The 20,482-nt window shown below is 38.1% G+C and overlaps 1 protein-coding gene across 3 annotated transcripts in view; it reads left to right on the forward strand.

Annotated features, from left to right (window-relative positions):
* Positions 1 to 13,803, forward strand: part of TAF4 (TATA-box binding protein associated factor 4) — a 37,492-nt gene extending 23,689 nt beyond the window's left edge. For 2 of the 3 annotated variants that reach the window (XM_072879327.1, XM_072879328.1), the window contains exons 5-16: positions 519 to 638; positions 1,437 to 1,559; positions 2,565 to 2,654; positions 3,784 to 4,035; positions 5,488 to 5,632; positions 6,001 to 6,115; positions 6,741 to 6,910; positions 7,526 to 7,656; positions 8,282 to 8,407; positions 10,141 to 10,197; positions 10,279 to 10,398; positions 13,387 to 13,803. In XM_072879327.1, the coding sequence (XP_072735428.1) occupies positions 519 to 638; positions 1,437 to 1,559; positions 2,565 to 2,654; positions 3,784 to 4,035; positions 5,488 to 5,632; positions 6,001 to 6,115; positions 6,741 to 6,910; positions 7,526 to 7,656; positions 8,282 to 8,407; positions 10,141 to 10,197; positions 10,279 to 10,398; positions 13,387 to 13,554 (1,617 nt within the window). In that variant the 3' untranslated portion in view covers positions 13,555 to 13,803. Of the gene's footprint in view, positions 1 to 518; positions 639 to 1,436; positions 1,560 to 2,564; positions 2,655 to 3,783; positions 4,036 to 5,487; positions 5,633 to 6,000; positions 6,116 to 6,740; positions 6,914 to 7,525; positions 7,657 to 8,281; positions 8,408 to 10,140; positions 10,198 to 10,278; positions 10,399 to 13,386 lie in introns of those variants that run through there. The other variant, XR_012045154.1, reaches the window with a different exon arrangement.
* The last annotated feature ends 6,679 nt before the right edge of the window (positions 13,804 to 20,482 follow it).

Below are 20,482 nucleotides of genomic sequence, written 5' to 3' on the forward strand. Positions count from 1 at the left end.
TTGATTCTTTAAAGGTGGTATTCCTACTTTGAATTACCAACTTGTCTACAAAACTAGAAAAATGTTTTGTCCCATTGTTCACCAAAAAGATCTAGATAAGACCTGAGCTTTTGTGTCCCTTGTGCCTTTTTAGAAATTCCTCCCTTTGAAAGCAGCATTTAAGGGAACAGGCAAAAAAAGCTATTGCGGTCACAGAAATCTAGCACTTGCTTTGATTGTGTTTTGAAAGCACAGAATAGGAGGGTATGTTTATGGTATTATTTTGCCATTTTATTCAGTAACCAAAAATCGTGCAATTCTTAATCAACTTTTAGGATTTCAGTTTTGAATGTGTAGCGTTTTGTGCCATCTGGTGGCTCTTTCTTTTCACTGCAACAGATGGCAGATGAGTAACTTCTTTTTATAGTAGCTGTGAAAGATTTTCTACTGTCCTGTGGCTCAGTTTCTGTTTGATGGTTCAGGAAAACAGGTTTTGGTATGTTCCAAGTAAAATAATCTTATGTTTGTATTCTCTGCAGCCTCAGATTGTTCTGGGTGGTACTGCACAAACAACTACGTTGGGGACAGCAACAGCTGTACAAACTGGAACTCCTCAGAGAACGGTGCAAGGAACAACGGCAACCTCCACGGCTGCCACAGTAAGATACCGAGTGCATTTAGAATCTTTTTTTGTTCATTCACATATACATGTGTGCATGTATGTATATGCATACATATATACATACATACATACAGATAAACACAGATCAGAGTGGAGAGTAGTAAAGATGCAGGAGTTCTGTGAACTATCGCTCTTGAAAAGGTAAACTGTTAGTAGAACCATATAATTTACAAAGTGTGAACACAGGTCACTTGTATTTTGACGGCTGTCAAAGTATTAATTTTGATTTCTGTAACGGTTTGTAAAGCACTCCTTTTTTTCTTTAAAACATATTAGCTGTATCTTGTAGAAAAGTGATACTTTTCAGCACTGTAGGATACAATCAGTATGAGAAGGTATCAATAAGAAGTTGGCACCGACTCATTCAAGATGCATGTTTCCAGGACTGCACAACAGGGAGAATCCATGCACTATGCTATGCGCTGGGAAGGAGGAGCTTTGCTATTTGCTGTCCTGCTAAAATGCGTATTTTCCCATACACAATGTGCCATTCTTAAAATACTTGGTGTTTCCTAACTCCTAACATTAAGAATCATAATTTTTAAAATTTTGGTAACAAAAATGTACAATACATATGTATATCTGAAGCAAAATAATAATTTCAATCTGATTATGTCTTAAGTGGTGAGGGACATGAATCTATAAATAATATTCTGCAGTGGTGAACTAAAGAAGGACTTTATTTCTCCAAGTATACGGTCAGATCATGTATTAAAAAGAGTTTATCTTCCCTTCTCTGACTGTTTCCCTTCTACCCCTTCTCCTCCCATAACAGGAAACTATGGAAAATGTGAAGAAATGCAAAAACTTTCTGTCCACATTAATAAAACTGGCATCATCTGGAAAACAGTCTTCAGAGACTGCGGCTAACGTGAAAGAATTGGTACAGAACCTGCTGGTAAGAGAAGTTCATGGAAAGTTGTAAGAAACAGTATCTGGGCAAATTTAGACCAAAACTGAGGGGGTTTTTTTGGAGAGGAGGGAGATTATAAAATCTAAGATAAATCAAATTGAAACTTTGCTGCTTCTGAATTAAAATATATGCATAAATTTTCCTTTAAGCTTGTACATGAGACATTACTGCTCTCATTCATGCGTGAGAACATGAGTTAAATTGAAGTGCGAGTAAAGTAAATGGTGACTCTTTAAATTCTATGTGTTTTATTGATAAAACAGTGAATAAAAAGATGAATTATATACTTGAGGGACACTACATCTAGTGCAATAGCTGAGTGTAGGAAATCACAAGTTTTTACAAAAAAAAGTAAGTAATATTATCTAAAGCTAATGTAAAAGCTTGACATACTTAATATTTATAGAATGAGTACTAGTATTGCTTAGCCTAGTTGGTAGCAACCTTTAACTTAAAGGTAGAGCTGTGCATTCCAGATGTTATCACGTGATAACCAGAGGTTGTCACAAGACCAAAATTCAAAGTGTCTTCCCATGAGGGATATACATTTAGTTTTGTGAGGCATCTGCCTTTTGAGCATATGGTGGGCACAACTTTAGTTATTTGGAAAAGAGAACACCAGAGACGCGCTGTTCTGAGCAATTGACAGGTGGCTGATTGCAGGTCACATGAAGTATTCCTGTAGGTTCCACCTGGCTCTTTGATCTGTAGGTAGGACGTTCCTGTAATGGTGAGAACAACTGAAGATGTTTCTTAAAGTTGACTGAGGGACAGGAAGAAGAAGAGAAAAGATGGGACTGTAGGTCTTACTAGTTGAAATTGGAAGTAAAATTAGTTACTACCATAAAGCTATTTGTAACTAAAAATAGTGAGGGATGATGAAACCACTTATTTTCAATAAATTGCTGAGTCTTAATTTTTTTTTTTGTGTTGAATATTTGTAAAAGTTAATTTCTACAAGTTTGTTCATTTGGATTTTCTGTTTTGAAGGATGGAAAAATTGAAGCAGAAGACTTTACCAGCAGGCTGTACAGAGAACTTAATTCTTCACCTCAACCTTACCTTGTGCCTTTCCTGAAGGTAACTTGTGTTCACTAGTGCTTATATATTCCTGTGCTTATGTATCCGCAGCAATGAACACAAGCACATCTTTTACCAGTGTAGGTGGAATTCCAAAATAGTGTAAATGGAAGTTTTAAATGGCGCCTGATTAAACTTTTGCTCCCTTAAAAAATATTTCTGGCTCTTGATTTCAAGAGTTTGTTAGTATGATTCATTGGCACAGTCAATAATGTAATTTCTACCATGCTGTCACATAGTAGCTCTTTTGACAAATCTGAAAAGTTTTCTTTTTATGACTTATAATCAGTTTCTTTCTATAGCACCAAACCTATTAATTGATTTATTATCCTCTTTTTAGTCTTGGAAATAAAACAAGGGATTGAATGATACAGAAAACGGTACCTTCTGGACAAACTCATACTCTTTTGCCTGTGCTGTATACCTGGTTTTATGGATAAACAGGAAGTTTGTCACCTCTCAATAATAAATCCTATTTGTCAAAAAATTTATAGTAATTGGACACACCTCAAAATAATGTTTATTCTGAAACATTTATCATCTGAAAATCAGAGAAAGTACATCATCACTGTATGGTAAGAGTATAACTCTGCTGACTAACGTATGATTAAGGGATATAGTTGTAGGTGTGAGTTGACATTTCTGGATTCTTCAATGCTTGTTCAACCTTGAACTGTTCATGAGGACAAAAATTGTTACCACAAGAAAACAACTAATGTAAGAATCCAGTAAAACACTGTGGTCTCTGAGCTATTCTGAAATCTTCACTGGTGTTCCAGTATGTCTTTTAAGCCATCATATGTTATAGCTTGGTATATATGTAGGAACACAATCAAGGAAGGCAGCATGGGCTTGGATTGTTAAATACATACCAGGCCTTCCAGATAGGCTCCCATAACCTAGATGCCCATGATATCCAGGCTTCCACGACTAAAGGTACTGTCACTCTATGTAGCTTTAAATGTGAAGTAGCATGGTATTTCTGTGTGTACTGCTGTCATGTTTTCTCAGGTGCACGCAGACTGATACAATGGACTGATATGAAATGCATTGCATTTTACAATTCATGTTTTCTTGTGTGATCTAGGATTAAAATACTCAAGCAGATTATTTCCTTTCCTCTTTTCAGAGGAGTTTACCTGCCTTGAGACAGCTAACACCAGACTCTGCAGCTTTCATTCAACAAAGTCAACAGCAACAGCCAACAACGCAAGCAACGATAGCGACGATTCCATCTGCGGCGGTGCTTCTAAGCTCCTCAGTTCAGCGCACAGCAGGGAAGGCGACTGCAACTGTAACGAGTACTCTCCAACAACCTGTAATCAGCCTAACTCAGCCTACACAAGTTGGTGTTAGTAAACAAGGGCAGTCTACACCACTGGTACGTAAGCTGAAGTGCATCATCTGTTACTGCAGAATTTTTTTCATAACACAGTGACTTTTCTTCTTGAATTGGTGGTTTAGCTCAAGAAGAGATCTTTGACCTCTTTAGAGAAACTAGCTACTAAGAAAAAAAAAGTATAATTTAAAATCCATTCTTGAGTAAAGTAAATTATTTCCTATTTTAGCATGAAATATTGGCAGATTGTCTCAATCACTGCATATCCATGAGACAGCAGTGTTCTGGAGGATCTTTCATTCCCCATTTCATAAGTCTAACAAGAGATTACCCCAAAAGAGGAGAAAGAATAACTTTCTCAGGCCTGCACGTAAACCAAATAAGAACAGTAGAATGTGCAGCACCTTTTTTTCCTCTTCTCATAGCAAAGCAGTGTCTGAGTGTAGCTTTTTCTAGGATGTATATTAATTAATATACATTATTAAATTACTAGGGGTTTTTTGCTACTTAGTACTTCAACATTCCCTGTAGAACACTCGGCATTCATCTGACCTGCTCTGTCCAGAAATTTTCATATAAAATGAAGAGGAGAGATCTCTCTTGTCAATCCACAAATATTTTTCACTTACCTTGAGAGAAAAACTAGTGATTATATTGGTCTTACTGCCTTTATAACCTAGGTATTATAGAAAGAGGTTAGGAACCTAGGGAAGGAATAAAAACTGAACATTGACTAATTAGTGCTGGATTTACAAGAAAATAATTTGGCCTTTAACTTAAATAAATATATAAAATAGTAGCAAAAGAAAGACTTGTAGAGTTATAGAAATGAAGCTTGCCAAACAAGTAGAGTTGGTAGATTTCTTTATAGTAGTTTGAAAGTAAGTTTCTGGAAACGAGTTGAGGCCAGAAGATGAGTTTGCATAAATGGCTCTGATTGTAGCATTGGGATGTAACCCTACTTCTATGAGTTCATGTTCAGAAGCAGTATGGCTACAGTTGCCTGAGACTCAGTCTAACCTAACAATCCAATGGTACAAAGCTACACAGCTGTATCTTATGTGGGTTCTGGATGAAAACAGCATATGTAGAAACAGCTGGATTATCTTTATCATGTGTCTATTATTTTTAGTTTTAGAGATCTGTCCAGGCAGGTCCAGTTTGCCTCTGTATCTCTAATGTAGAAACCACATGTAGAAAGTTTTAACTGGACCTTTGTGATTATAGATGTTTGTTTGGGTTTTTTTTTTAATAGAAATAGGTTACTGATTTTTTTTTTGTATCACAGAAAGCGGAATATTAGTTTTCCTATAAGGTATAATTTATCTAAAGAATTTTTTAAATACCTTAAAATGTGCCAATTCTAGATCAATGAACAGATGTGTTAAGATCACAACTTACAAGTCGATTGTTAGGGTTTGTTCTTCCCACCTGATTCTTAGCCTTAGTTATTTCTCAGATTGTTTACAGTTCTTTTTTTCTTATTATTTGCAGGTTATCCAACAGTCTCAAAAAGCAGGGGCATTGATAAGGCCTCCACAGGTAACGTTGACACAGACACCAATGGTAGCATTGCGGCAACCACATAGTCGTATTATGCTCACTACTCCTCAAATTCAACTGAATCAACTTCAGACAGGTAAGAGGTGAAGCTACTTGGTATATGCTATATTTGGTAGCGTTAACTGAAGTCTGGTTTATGAATGTCAGTTATTAATTGACCTGTAGCTGTATGATGGCTGTTGCACTACTGCTAAAATCTTCAGTACACAGTGCTGTAGTGGCTGGGGATACACATATGTCAGGGCAGCATTTACAGTCAGAGAAATTGTTTGGGTACTGGAATTGTGTGGGAGTATCCTGTTTTAGATGGGTGAAATGTTGACAGAAACTATTGAGGTAAAGTCTTTGCACCAGACCTATTGCCATTACTACCCATGACTGGCTAGTAAATCTGAACTCTCATACGAATTTGATGGAGTACAAATCTTGTCTTTCTTCTTGCAGTACCTGTGGTAAAACCAGCAGTATTACCTGGAAACAAAGCTATTGCCACTGTTTCGACACAAGTAGCTGCTGCTCAGAAGAATAAATTGAAAGAACCTGGGGGAGGCTCTTTTAGGTGAGGAACCATATGCTTATTTGTGCTTGTGCTGCCTGGGCAGCCTGCTGAACTCAGTGGGAACCTTTCTGTGTGCTCCAGTGGTGCTGAATCAGGCTGGGTAAACTCGCAAGAACTAGAGGTGTATTTTCTATGGGCAGGTTTGCTACTTTAATAAAGACTTTAACAAACAGCTGTGGACATACTTGTGCCAGACTGGTTTTAGCATTTAGCTGGCACTAAGGATAAATATCAAACCTCACAAACAATTCCTGCCTGGACAAGCAAATAGAATTCATTCCTTCACTCCTCCCAACTCTGCTCCGGTTATTCGGATGTACAGCCTGTCTTACAGTGATGAGTGCAGTTTATTATTGTTTTGTGGTAGTGAAGTGTCTGGTGTTCAAACATTACGTAAGAAAGGATCTTGAGAAAACAGGACGTACAAAACTGCGTAAATACTTTCAGTGCTCTTTGGAATCAAATTATGTTAGTTTTATTTTATTATATAATAAAAGCAAATAAAATGCAGAAATGAAAGTATTCAGGTTTACTGTGGAATTAATGATATGCAGCTGTGGTATCGTAGCAATGCGTGCAGGTAGGCACTAAGTGTTATGATTATAATGAGTTTTCCTTTCTTAAGGGATGATGATGATATTAATGATGTTGCATCAATGGCTGGAGTCAATCTGTCAGAAGAAAGTGCTCGAATATTGGCAACGAACTCTGAGCTAGTGGGCACATTAACAAGGTCCTGTAAAGATGAAACCTTCCTTTTCCCGGCACCTTTACAAAGAAGGATATTAGAAATAGGTATGTTGATTTTTCTTGAACTTTAATAAACAAATTTCACTAGTCTTGGGTTTAATTGAAGGCATTTTCCATAGAAACTGATTTGAATAGTTTAAAGCTGCTGGAGTTGTTACCTCTTGTATATTCTGATGCTTGTGGGCAATCATTCAGCTTATGAAAGTAGAGTAGTGTTAAGGGATAGCAAATCTATAAGGTTGCCTTCTAAAATGTTGGCAATTTAACATCAAAATTACTGGACCTGGTTAAAATTCTGACTGTATAAACTGATAACAAAGTAACAGTGTAACAAAAATAATGACACTTGTTTTCTAAGAAATAAATCCAGAAACATTTTTTTTATCATATTTACTTACTAGTTTAGAACTGATGGTAGAACAAAAAGTATTCTTCAACTATTCGTTATACTGTAGTATACAGCATTTATTAATAATTGTAAATTTTGTTAAGCTAATGTAAATTTTTATATGTATGCCATTTCCTGTTTAATACTTGTCTGAGAAATACCCAAAAGCCTTATTTTGCAAACAGCATTTAAATTTCCATGACTGATATTAGCCACATGTTTAGCTGCATTGTAAAATCATTTTTTACAACTGACTTCTGTCCTGATCACAGGTAAAAAACATGGAATAACAGAAATCCATCCTGATGTAGTTAGCTATGTATCACATGCTACACAACAAAGACTACAAAACCTCGTGGAAAAATTATCGGAGACTGCTCAACAAAAGAATATTTCTTACAAGGTAACTGTATTTAATTGCACAAATGAAATGGCAAAATTGCACAAATTCAGCAGGCTGTCATGTTAGCTGTAATGCATGAGTTCAGGTGTTCTTCATTCTATGAAGTTAGGTTGCTTATTCTCTTTGATTCTTTTTATATTAAGATATTAATACACATGGATGACTAGCTTGCATATACAAAATGTTTTTAAAACAAATGCAGGGAAACTGTGCCCTCCCTTTTATTATGTCAAATGTTTAGAGTCTGAGTGATTGTACAATCAGATAGGCAGATAAAAGCACTGCTTTGAATTCTCAAGAGACTGCTACCTGACAGATGTGTGTTCTTAATAGATGCAAATGCCTACACAGTGTTTAAAAAAACCACACAGCTCTATGAAATATGTTTGTGAGGTTAAAGCTGTGATGATATTAGTTTAGAAGTCAAAATCTGATGATTCATGGAATAGAACAAAACGCTTTCAAGAATTCTAGCTGGTTTGACTGGTGTAAATATACACTTGCTATTTGTTTGAAAAGGACAAAGTGAACATTTGAGCTTTAAATGTATATGTTCTACAGTACAGTACAAGCTAACAGCTTTGTTTTTAAGAAATGTAATGAGAAACATTTGCTGTGTTTTCAGGATGATGAAAGATACGAACAAGCAAGTGATGTTCGGGCACAGCTCAAGTTCTTTGAACAACTTGATCAAATAGAAAAGCAGCGTAAAGATGAACAAGAAAGGGAAATTTTAATGCGTGCAGCAAAGGCAAGTGCTTGGATTTTACACACGTTTGCAAAGTGTCATTTTTGACGTCAAAACTGCAGAATTTCTTTTCATTCTAAAACACTTGCAACGAAGGGGAAGACGCTAATCTTCAAAGATGGAGCTTGAAGAATATGTTCTTTAGCTAGAGCTCTGTTCTGCTTTTCATGGTAAAGCATGTGAGACAGCTTCTTTGCCAGTCTCCTTGCATTTTCCCAAATTAAAGTAGGTCTTAAAACTTAGTTTTTGCACTTTGCATTGTGAAAAATATGAATTTTATAGCTTGGTGGTGCTCTTAAATGGAATAGAGAGGTTACAGGTATTTTGGAGACTAGAAATAGAATTCAGAAAGATTTTTACAAGTTGGAGAAATACAATAACTAGGAAGCAGTTGATGTAAGCACAAATGTAATCATTAGACTCTGGTGGTTTTACTCAGTGACCTGAATATAGGATGGATATGACTTACTAGGCAGGAGCGCTTTAGAAATAATTCACAAAACAACCTAAGGTTTCTGTTGGGTTTGTGATCTGGTGTGAATTGATAATGTCAAAATCCAATTTTTTTAGTGCAATGTTTGCACATAAGTTGTGAACTAACATCTTAATTTCAGTTGGTTCCTGTTAGACCTGAGCTGGAATACTCTGTCCAGTTTTTGGGCCCTACACCAAGTAGACTTCAGAAGGAAAGCAATTTAAAGGTCTAGAAAATGTGGCCTATGAAGTAAGATTAGAGAGTAAATCCATTTACTTCAGAAGAGAAAAGACGGGGGCAAGACATAAGTCTTCATGACTGTGTTTTGCATATTCATATAATTCCCTGTGTTTGCTGCGCCTAAAGTGCATCAGGGAAGACATAGGTTAATCATTAGGAAAAGCGTAACATTTTAAGGTACTTGAGCATTGAATTAAAATAATTTATTTTGTTGTTGGTCTAAAGAATGTATGGGATTAACAACAGTCAGGATTTGTTTGAGTATAGTTAGTCTTGCCTTATGTGAGAGTATGGATGAAAGACTGTCTTGAGGTTCTTCCTCTTCTCTGTTTGTTGACTTCTTGGAAAAAACAAGAACCCAAGAGAATTGATATATATAGCAAAAAAAATTAATTGGCAAATGTGTGTTAATCATATTAGACAATAAAGTTTGCTGAAATTATACATTCAGTTACTTCTAAAAGTATGATACGTACAAGTGATTGTGGGTGCCCAAGTGAAATGGGCAATTGCTAATGTAAATGGTCTGTTGGTCAGTTAGCTGCAGTTTGTTCAAATGTGAGTCTGACTTGTATGTGTATATGCAGCAGAAAGATATGTTCTTAGTAAGTGCGTAGCTACACAGCAAGGGGAGGATTTTTTCCAAAAAGTACAGGTCTGATTCCTTTTTTCATATGCAAAGTGTGTATATTTCAGCTCCCAGATCTGTGTAATTTGTCTTGTAATGGTTTTGTTTAAGGCATAAATGCTTAGCTATTCCTTTGCTATTTTTAACAAAGCTGAAAAAGGGGATGCTTTTTCAAAAATAGATACTTGAAACTAAAAAATGGAAAACTGCTTTTAATTTCTAAAAATGATTTTTCCCCTGTTGCCCTCTTTGGGAGTGGTAGATATTTTCCACTTCCTGCTGAAGTTTGAGAAAAACTTTCATATGCTATGTAAAACTTTAACTGCTTGTGTAACTGAATTAATTTTTCTTTCTTTTCTCCAACCATTCCATGTTCATCCTTTATCAACATAGTCTCGATCTCGACAAGAAGATCCAGAACAGCTTAGGTTGAAACAGAAGGCCAAGGAGGTAACTGTTCACCTTAACATGAAGTTTTATTTTGGAAATTGAGAGAAAAATAATTAACTGTACTTGTTCTGGCACATGCAGATGCAGCAACAAGAGCTAGCACAGATGAGACAGAGGGACGCCAACTTGACTGCATTAGCTGCGATTGGTCCCAGAAAGAAAAGGAAAGTAGATTCACCGGGATCTGGATCAGGGACAGAGGTACAGTCTAACTGTAATCTTTGGCTTTGCTGTGTCACTCTGTAAAAACCTTTCTGTTCAGAGCTGTTTCCCTAGTTTGTGGAAGCTTTTTGGAGCTTATGAAAAAAAATAATCAAGCTTCTTGAGCATCTTTTAAAGTAATTTTGGGTTTTGAAATTTACTAAAATGCCTGTTACTGATAAGACTTATTTTTATATAAGTTAACAAATTACTGTATTAAAGGTTCATAAATGTGGCTTAAAATTATAAAAACTGCAGAATGTGGAACTTTTACATAGACAGATATGTATATAAATGAAGTCGTCTGAGGAATATGCTGAAGTATCTCATGCAGCGTTAATGTTGGCATTGCTTATGCATGCTCAACTGTGCAATGTTAATAGTCTGTTAATGTCACTTAGGTTATGGAATGTATTTTACATCTACTGTGAACACTTGTTTGTATTTCATCTAAATCTGACTAATTTAGTTATCCTAGATTAATCACTTACTGGTTAACCAATTAACTACAGGTTCCCTGGAAATCTAATCTTTTTGTCTGTTTAATTAAGAACCAGCTGCTTTTGATCTGATACTCACAGCTGTGCTTTTGCTGCTGTGTCACTTGACATTTTTAAATTGAGCTCCACTTGTCACCATTTGTATGCAGTTTGTAGTTAAGGCATATTACAAGAAGTGTGGAAAATAAGGTTTGTCATTACTTAGACACAGATTTGTAAATGTAAGCTTTTGATGTCTAGGAATGCTGAATCTTAATTACATGTAAAATCACTTCTAAGTAGTAATTGTACTGTTTTGTTTCAAAATTAACAAAACAGGTTGCTGTCAGTTTTAGGTTTATGTCCACGTGGTTTTATTGAAAGTTACCAAAAAGCTTCATTCCATACCTACAGGAATAACAGTTTTGTGTCTTTAAAGACTCCTGAAATTTTACCTTTGCATTTAAAGTATTATAGTCTACATAATAAAATCAGGCTTGCGTTCCTACTAAAGAATATTAAAAAAACCCCCAAAATTAAAAACACTTCCAACCATTCTTTCTATTGTCTTGTTAGTAGTCATATGTATTTATGTGACAAAATTTAGTTAGCATGCAGTGCTCTCCTGCATCTTCTCATTTCCATTGAAGCTGATGGAAATTAGGCACCTAAGTTGTGCAAGTACCTTAAAATGTCCCGTTGAAAATCCAGCCTTTAAACTGTTCTAACTACAGGATTTCAATGATTTGATGCTTGCTGGTTCAACAGGTAACTTGCTTGAGAAACAAAAGTCTGACTTCACTGTTGGCAGTGTGGTAAAGCAAGAACACCTGCACTGAGCACAGTGTACTGCTAACTGAGAGATGGTAATTTCCAGCACAAGTTTAGATTGGTTTCTTAATAATGTACACTGACCACAAATATACTACTCTTACATGCAGAGAAGACTGTACTAGTGTGAGCATCAGCAGCTTACTCGCATGGCTTTTGCACTACTCTAAATTATGGCTTTTTTCAAGTCTGGGGTATTCTTATTTAGAACAGTCTTTTAAAATTCTCCAAACTCGGGTAGGTAAATCTTTATGTGCTAGTGGAGTGTGTTTGGACCTTCTGGTGTTACTAAGTATTGAAGTTCCATTAAAAAAGAAAAGAAAACATTCTAGTAAATGAAATTGAAGGAAAAAGCAAATCCATAGATAAGCCACAGAAATATAACCTGTTCCCAATCACTCAGAACACCTTCATTATTTACATCAATACACAAAGAGCAAGGTAATCAGCATCGGGCAACCGCCAAAAAGATTCCCGACTTTAAAATTTGAGGTGAAAGTTGGCTTTTCGGTCTCTGCGTGCCATCTGCTGGTGACGGTGCCTTACTGCTGCCGCAGGCTGGGAGGAGCAGGGGGGCTGCTTCAGAGTGGTTTTGGTCGCTGCTCTTCTGAGCCATGCCGCTCTTCAGCTGTCCTTGCTGGACCGTGCCCTTCTGCCAGCCTCAAGCCAGACTGCCCCCCTCTTACTACCGAAAAAGTGTTTCTGGTGCGTGTGCACAGGATGTGATCAAATCCCAATCCTTACTGGAAGAGGCACCTTGTTACTGGATAGTGTTCCTGCTGATTCTGATGGATGATGACTTTAAAGCACTCCAGAATTTCCTTGCTAAAGGAAAGCATAACGGTCACAGAAGAGTTACATTAATCGTATGTATCCTGTTGGAACTGTGTTTTCTGCAAGTGAAAATGCATTGGAGTTAGCCCCAGCAGACTTGCATTATAACTCACTTACCGGGCAGTGTACATCTAAACAGCTGAAGGATGTGGGTATCTCTAAAGATATTGAATGATTTTTTTTCTTCTATTTTTTTTTGAAGTGACAAATAATAATACTATACTACTTGTTTATCTTGCCAGTTTGTGTGGAAAACTACTAGTGTGTACCACAGGGATAAGTGTTGCTGAATGATGGAGAAGAATTCAGGGATCATAGAGAAATTTCTCACTGTGTCTAGGATAGTTACTTCTTAATATAACCCTGAGCTTAGTTACAGCTGTTGTCACCAAAAGGAGGGCTCATGGCACCCTACCATGAAGATCAGGGCGGATCTAGGACATCATTCAAGACCTCGTGGTCCAGGGGGATAGTACTGCTCCCCAGTTCTTCAAGAACTCCAGGGCTACCCTTGGGATCTGTATGCTGATGTTGTGAATAATGCTGTTGTCTTCTGGTTTTTTGGTTGTTGGGATTGCCTATCATTAGTGCCTTCCTAAAGATAAGAGAGATGCTTTGGGTTTTTTTTGTCTATATCAAATGTCACTGAAAACTTCTGATTGTTCAACTATTGTTTATAAATAAGAATTAAAAAGAAATCTCTGATCTGGTAGCATACACGATGCTGTTTGATAGCTTCCTGTACATAGTCACTTAGTTCTTACCTCGCGTGTTTTCTCTGAGAAGTTTTGGAATACCGTGGAGCTCTGACATGTTCTGATTTATCTGTTGTTCTCATTTCCAGGGATCTGGTTCAAGTGCAGCAGTCCCAGGCAGCTCTGGAGTTGGAACAACCAGACAGTTTACGCGACAAAGGATAACGCGGGTGAACCTCAGGGACCTCATATTTTGTTTAGAAAATGAGCGAGAGACAAGCCATTCACTATTGCTATATAAAGCATTCCTTAAGTAAAATGGAAAAGATCAAGGTATTTTTGACGGAGAGACGCCTGAGGACATTTTTTTATATATTTGCAAATTACGCCTTTTTGTAACAAGCAAATGGGATATTGTTTAAAAAACAACCACCTCTTTACATGGAACAGTTTTATATTCCTGTTTATAAACAAACTCTTCAGTATAAGAGAAATACATTTCTGTAACAGTGAGGATACTTACAAGGCCTGTGGATACTATAAAAGGACAATTAAATTTTAACTCATCTCTTGATTGAGTGGCCTTCTTGCCAAACAAGCCATATATAAAGACTGACGGAATCGTTTAGCAAATAACTAGCTACCCTTTGTCAGCCCTGTAGCAGTTTCGACATTAATTGTGCATTTTAGTTCAGTTTTATTCAACTAAATCAATTATATAGGCATATGTCTACAGCAGATGACCTCATTTCATTTAGCTTTTTTTAAACAGTCAGTTAGCAAAGCAAACTGATTTTTGAAGAATATTTATCTTTCCCCCAAATGTTCAAAATCTAGAGGAATACACAGTTAATTTTAAACATAACCTCAATTTTAATCACATTATTGCTTATTAGAGGCCCTGAAATCCCATAAAGGAGGGTTACTTCTGAATGTTTTAGCAGCATCTGTAAAAATGCATTTTATTTGCTATAGTTTGTAAAGCTGTAAAGTTAAAAAAGGAAAAAAAGGAAAAAAAGAGAAACCTTTTCAGCATAAATATATTTTACTTGCACTGTGTTTTTTAGCTAAAGTGAAAGCTTAGATTAAATAAAATCAAAGTTGAGAGGAATCATCAAAAGACTGTTTCTCAGTGTGAATCAAGTGTTGAAAAATGGTTGGTGTATTTTGTCAGTAATTGTACATAATTTTTGGCACATAACATAAAAATGGCTATGTAAACTATAATTATTTTGCTAAAAGACTGTATGCAAGCTGTGGGCCTACTTTAAAGATGTCCAGAGCAAAGTCCCTTCTTTGTACCTATTTTTTTATTACAAATATACTAATTGGTTCTTTATATTTTCAGAGGTTATTGTATTAAATTGTCTATTGATAGTACTTTTATGACTGTAAATACTTTGGCTTTCTTTGTGTGAACTCTCATGGTAGAATTTAACTCTCTTGCGTGTAAACTGAATGCTGATCAGTATTTTTATCAACACCTGACAACTGTTACACCCCTTTTATTTTGTCTTTTAGGAAATCCTGTCTTTCCATTTTTTTTTCATGTAAATTTTGCACAGTTACTTGTTCATATGTAAATATTTTACTTTCAGAAATGAAGTTTTTAATTGCTATTGTTTTATATAGGATTGAAAGAAAATTAACTCCTTTATTAAAAACAAATTTATCTGTATTTGCTAATGTATTTTTCTCTCTAAATCTTTTCTCCTCTTGGATTTATTTTTCTTGGTACAGTAAAAGATTAGTCTGCTTGAGGGGATGCTGTTTCCTAAAGATGCACTTTGGTTTTTTTTATATTGTTTTGTTTTGTCAGTGTTTTGGAGGTATGTGACTTTATGAATCTTGAAATTTCATTGTTGTCTTAGGGGTCTTGGACAAAGATCAATGGATAGTGGGTTTTGTTTTGTTTTTGAAGCAGGGAAAGTTTCTGAAGAGATCTTAAAAGTATTTTGGTTTTGTCTAGTGAAGGTTTAATAAAACACCCCCTCCTGGAGAGCAGCCTACTCCCTCAAACACAATTAACTGCGATGGTTTTCAGAAGAAGGTGTGACATAAAACACAGAATTTGGAGCACAACTATAAAAGAATATAATCGGGGACACATTTAATTATTAACGTGAAAATCTGAGAAGTTGTATTTCTGATGCTCTGTATCGAATGTTTAGCTTTTGGTTTGGTTTTTAATTTCCCCTCTCATGGGCAACTTAAAAAATAATAATTCACAATTGTGAGGGCCTAATCCTGCTATTAGATTAATAGAAAAATCACATTAATTTGATAGTTATTTCTTGCATACAGACAAATCTGTCTACAGGCTATTGCACCAAGCACACTACTATTGAACTGGTATTCAGCCCGGCACTGACTTGGTCCACATGAGGAGACCAGTTGTCTGAAAAAACGGATTAGCTCCTAAAGCGATGTACTCACCTGACACCATGTATGACACTTACTTGAAGAGTTTAATTGTTTGTAAACTCCAGACTGTCTTTCAAATTGTGTAACGTTATTAAGTGGAAAGAAACAACTTTGACTTTTGGCCAAAACATTGTCATAGCCTTCCTTTGATCGTAACAAGCGTTGGTTGTAAATTTTAATCGCCACTGGCTGTCCAGCAACCGAGCAATGCTGTGGCAGGTAAGTTGGGAAGAAACTGACCTTCAGGTGTTGCTTCCAATAGCAAGTTGGGGGTAAGATGTGTTTGAAAAATTAAAGTTATTACAGGGTATGCTGTTCTTTGCACTCCCTCTTCAGTAGAGGTGGTAGCTTAGAAATAGGCTGGAGAGGCCAAGGGAGTTTGGAGGAGGGAGAGATCTTTTATAAGACCGTAGCTCTTGGTTTTGCTTTAAATAACACGTTTAAGTGCACAGTCAGACCTTCATGTAATTTTTCTCGGCTTTTAAAAGTTCCTGTTCTTATAATCTGAAAAGCTGGTAGCATCCATCTCCCTTCAATAGTTCAAATTCATGTAATTTTTGACTGGGATATTGGCACTTTATTGCCGGTGCTGGAGTGAACACTGCCTCATGTGGCCGTTGGCATACTTCTGAGGAGATGTCCTCATGGCAGATCAGTTGTTGACTTTGTGGGTTTTATTTTTTTTTTTAATAGTAAAAATGGTAACCATTTTTGAAGCTGCTCAGAAGCTTTACATTCCAGAGCAAAGTCATAACTGAGGGGTGGCGTTTACAGGGCTATGCATGTGTACAACAGCACTTCTCGTGCCTTGGTGACCTCTAAAGAGAGAAATTCTGCTTGTTTTCTGCCCCTAAGCTTGCACAGCTCCACTAAAGAGCGAGGGCTAACGTGCAAGGGAATTTACTGTCCCTTTCCTTCGCCCTCTTTGCCCAAAGAGTGGTGCGTCATCTTTGTAGCACCCTCAAAACCGGAGGTGCATGCATTGAAGATTGCCACAGCTGGGAGGCTCTGATGTTTTATTATACCCTTTTTTATCATGTTCAGCCCCGTGTCAGGGACAGGTTGCTTCTCTCTTGCCTGTAAGTTTACCAGCATTTGTGTGTGTGACCTAGAGGTGGGCTCTCTAGCCTGTTTTACAGGAGTCTTGATGTCTCTCTATTTTTTAACACCTTTGATTAGATAGTTCATAGCTGTAATGTTCCTGAACTATTGATATCCTTCTTCTTCTAGCACAAAAATTCAGCAGAACAAATAGGATATAATAAGGCACTCAATTCAGGCTGTTTTTCATATTTCACAGGTATATAATTAGAGATATTTCAATAGGTTCCCTGAAAACATATAGTGAGAGATGCACGCATGAATGCTCTGATAGATGCCATCAAATTCACAGTAATTAAGATTTTACTGGAGATTTTGATGTGATCCAAGAAGTTTCCCCATATTTCTGAGATTGTCTAAATTACAAATAATGGTATAAGAAGTCTAATGCAACGATAATTTTAACCATTTTCTTATGTTTACAGTTATTTGTCCATCTGCAGAGAAGAGTCTTAACTTCTGGGGGCAAGTCAGGTAGGACAGCGGCTTGGTTGGGTACACAACTGTAGTGACAATTTCAGCAGTAGTGTTTTCCTGGAGCGTGTACGTAGACCCATGTGGCCAGGTAAGCGTGCAAACCCTTATGCTTGTGAGTCCAAGTTGGGAGGGGTCCCTTCTTTAAATACTTCCAGTGTTTGTGCAAGGATTTTTACACATCAGTGCTTTAGGCAAGTGCAGGTCAACCTACTGTATTAAAATACAGTATGAAGTGTGGAGAGGAAAAGGTTTAGGTAGTACAGGTTGATCCTAATCTTCAGATTTTTGGAAGTGTCATGCAAGCAGCTCTGTGTATAAGACTGGCTTCTCAGTATTTTGCAATATTTTTTAGCAAGTGATGCTTCCCTGTTTGTGAAAGTTGCCAGGCTGATGAATTTGGGAGACACCTGTTCGTTGAAGGGATAAAGAGGGAGGGCAGCACACGAACGCCTGCTCTGCCTTGCTGACCTGCCTTTAATTTGCCCAGCACGTGCCGCCTCTGTAGGCGGGTGTCCAAGTCCCCCCAGTTAGAATATCCCGCAGGCTGCAAATGGGGACTGTGCTTCAATTGCATTTTAATAGCACAGGTCTGTCCTCCCCCTGCAAAGCCGCTATGGCCAAAAGCTCTCTCTCAACTCTCCCATCGCCATCCGGGGCACGGTTTGCACCAAGACGGGCAAGCCAGGACTCCTTTATTTTGTGCGTTGTTGTTATTACCCAATGACATACTGAGCTGTGAGGCAATAAGTTCTTGCTTTTAGGAATTCAGTCATGGTCCTTGTATTCCTGTGGCTCCTGAGAGGAACTTGCTCCGTGCTGCTGCAGACGTGGGAGTGCGAGCGGGAGCTCTGGGCGCGCTGGGGGGAGGTTTCGCACTTCATTGCTGTTACCTGATTTTACTTTTGTTCTGCTACTTCAGAAATAGCTTTTGTCGTGAAACACGGTATATTTTCCCTTTGTTTTCCTGCTTGGCTTATTTATTGTTATTTTCTGTAAGGAGCTGGGTTGCACCCTGTTTGGTTTCCTCCTGGGAGTTTCCCTGTTCTGAAGTCAATAGATGACTTGTACAAACAACACGAGCAGTATTTGGTCTGTGATATGTACCATGCTTCTGTAGAAGTACTGAATAAATGCATAACAAATCTCGCTTTTACTGCACGGTAAAAGTACTATATGGTTTTACTTGAGCACTTATGTACTTTTCAATCCAATAACAAAATTAAGTTGCCAAAAAAAAAAAGTTGCAAGTGCTTTCTAGTTTACTGTGATGCATTTTGTGCTCTAATTTCAAGCAAACACGTTGGAGCGTTGCCCAATTATTGCAGATTGGGCTTTGAAGAGCAATATATCTAATTCCCCAGGAGACCAACGCAGTGATGTTTAGATACAGCCTCTTTAAGAGAAAATGAAAATCCTAATGTCATCTCAGGCATGTCACCATTTAGCTTCTTTACTCCACTTTGAGAGGGACAAGGGAAAACTCTGGGTAAGTCGTGGGTAAGGCCCTTCACCTAGAGGTGGAGTTAGTGGGATTGATCATTCTTATTTGAGAAATAAGAGCTGTTAAGTGCGTAAAAAAACAATTAGATGTTCTCGTTTCATACTGATGCACAGCAATGGTGTGTGATTTGATGTTGTGGGGTTTTTTTCCTTCATAAAGTAGCTTTTCTTTGTCCTTCTTACTCTTCTTGAATGGTGGGAGTATGTTTTTTGTGTGTATGCTTATTCCTGATGCAGGTATTTCAGGGTCCCTCTTCAAAGCACAGCCCTAAAATAGTTGTGTTGGCAGACCTGCGAGTGCTGGTGGAAGTGAGCACCGTTCCCATCCAGCTGCTCTCCTCCCCCAAATCCCAGCGGAGGTCTATGCCTCCTGTCCCTCCAAGGCCAGTTGTGCTGCAGCTTGAACCCAGCAAAACTCCCCAAAACTCCTCAGTTCCCTGATTGCAGAATGCCCAAGAGCTTGTGTGGGTAGGGGTGAGAGCAGGAGCTGGTGGCTGGGGAGGAGGGAATGAGAGACCTTCCCCTCTCCCCAGCCTGGTACCCCCATCAGCGGACGGGACAGCTGAGATGGGAGGCAGCGCATGGGGATGGGTGAGCTGGAAACTCTGAGCGGCTTCACCCCATGGGGAACGTGCCTGAGGCTGCCTGTAAATTTAAAAAATAAATACATTTTTAAAAATAGCTAAACCAGGTACCTGGTACCTACACAACAAAGCAGGTCTGTGTGAGCATCTCCCGTCTCCTTGGCAACAGAAGGAGGCAGGGAGCATGGGGAAGGGCTGCGTGTGATGGGCGAGAGCCGAGGCGAGGAGAGGGCTCGCCCCCCCAGTGCCAGCATCACATCCCTGAGATGTGAACTGCTGTCTTGAGGATTTTATAGGCTTGGATGGATTCTTCTGTGAGTCTATGAAGTTGCTTTGCCAGTGAGGAGGAAGGTCGGGGGTGCTGCGTGACCCTGGGCTCCTTATGGCATGGGCTGCACCGAGCCACTGCCCACAGCCGGGCTTGCAGCTGCCCCTGCTCCCAGCCTGCTTTATTTATTTATGTACACACGCATATATATAGACACATAATATATGTATATATATGTTTATATACAGAGTTTATATATATGTATATATAAATACACACACACATGTGTATCTAAAAGTCTCTGCAGGGAAGCTCCCTTCTCCCCACAGTGGGGCCAGCTCTGTGACCCAGCAGGTCTCCTGTATCTCTGGTCCTGCCTAAAGCTGATTTTGCAGAATCAGGGAGTGTAAGTTGTCACCCAAAGCTGCTTAGAGGTGTCAGATGGAATCATTTTGTAATTGTGCAGCAAGGAGCCTCTCAGGTGTTCCATCTTGTGTGTGAAAGATGTGCAATGGGATGCTCCCTCTGAGGATGGGGATGCTAATAGCTACTTCAAGAAAAACTATTGGTTTTTTTTTCCTGTGTCCACTGAACATTTCTGTTGTAGAGTATTTTGTGGATGGATTTGGAAAGGCAGTGGGGGGAGGAAGTGTGAGAAGCTGGGGGGCATCAAAGTGTTGACAAAGTAGTTCAACACTCAGCAAGAGTTTAATGGCAGAAAACAGGTCAGTGGAGAATTGGGTGGGAGAAAGTAGAGAGGTCATCACTGGGGTTTCAGTGCCCTGTGGTTGAGGGAGAAGAAAATAATGATTTCTGGGAAAAACCAAACCAAAACAAACCATTAAAAAAGCAGGGAGGGTCATGGCAGCAGCTGGTCCTCGCTGTCCTGTG

The sequence above is a fragment of the Ciconia boyciana genome, chromosome 14, assembly GCF_034638445.1.
Source record: "Ciconia boyciana chromosome 14, ASM3463844v1, whole genome shotgun sequence".
Classification (NCBI taxonomy): Eukaryota; Metazoa; Chordata; class Aves; order Ciconiiformes; family Ciconiidae; genus Ciconia; species Ciconia boyciana.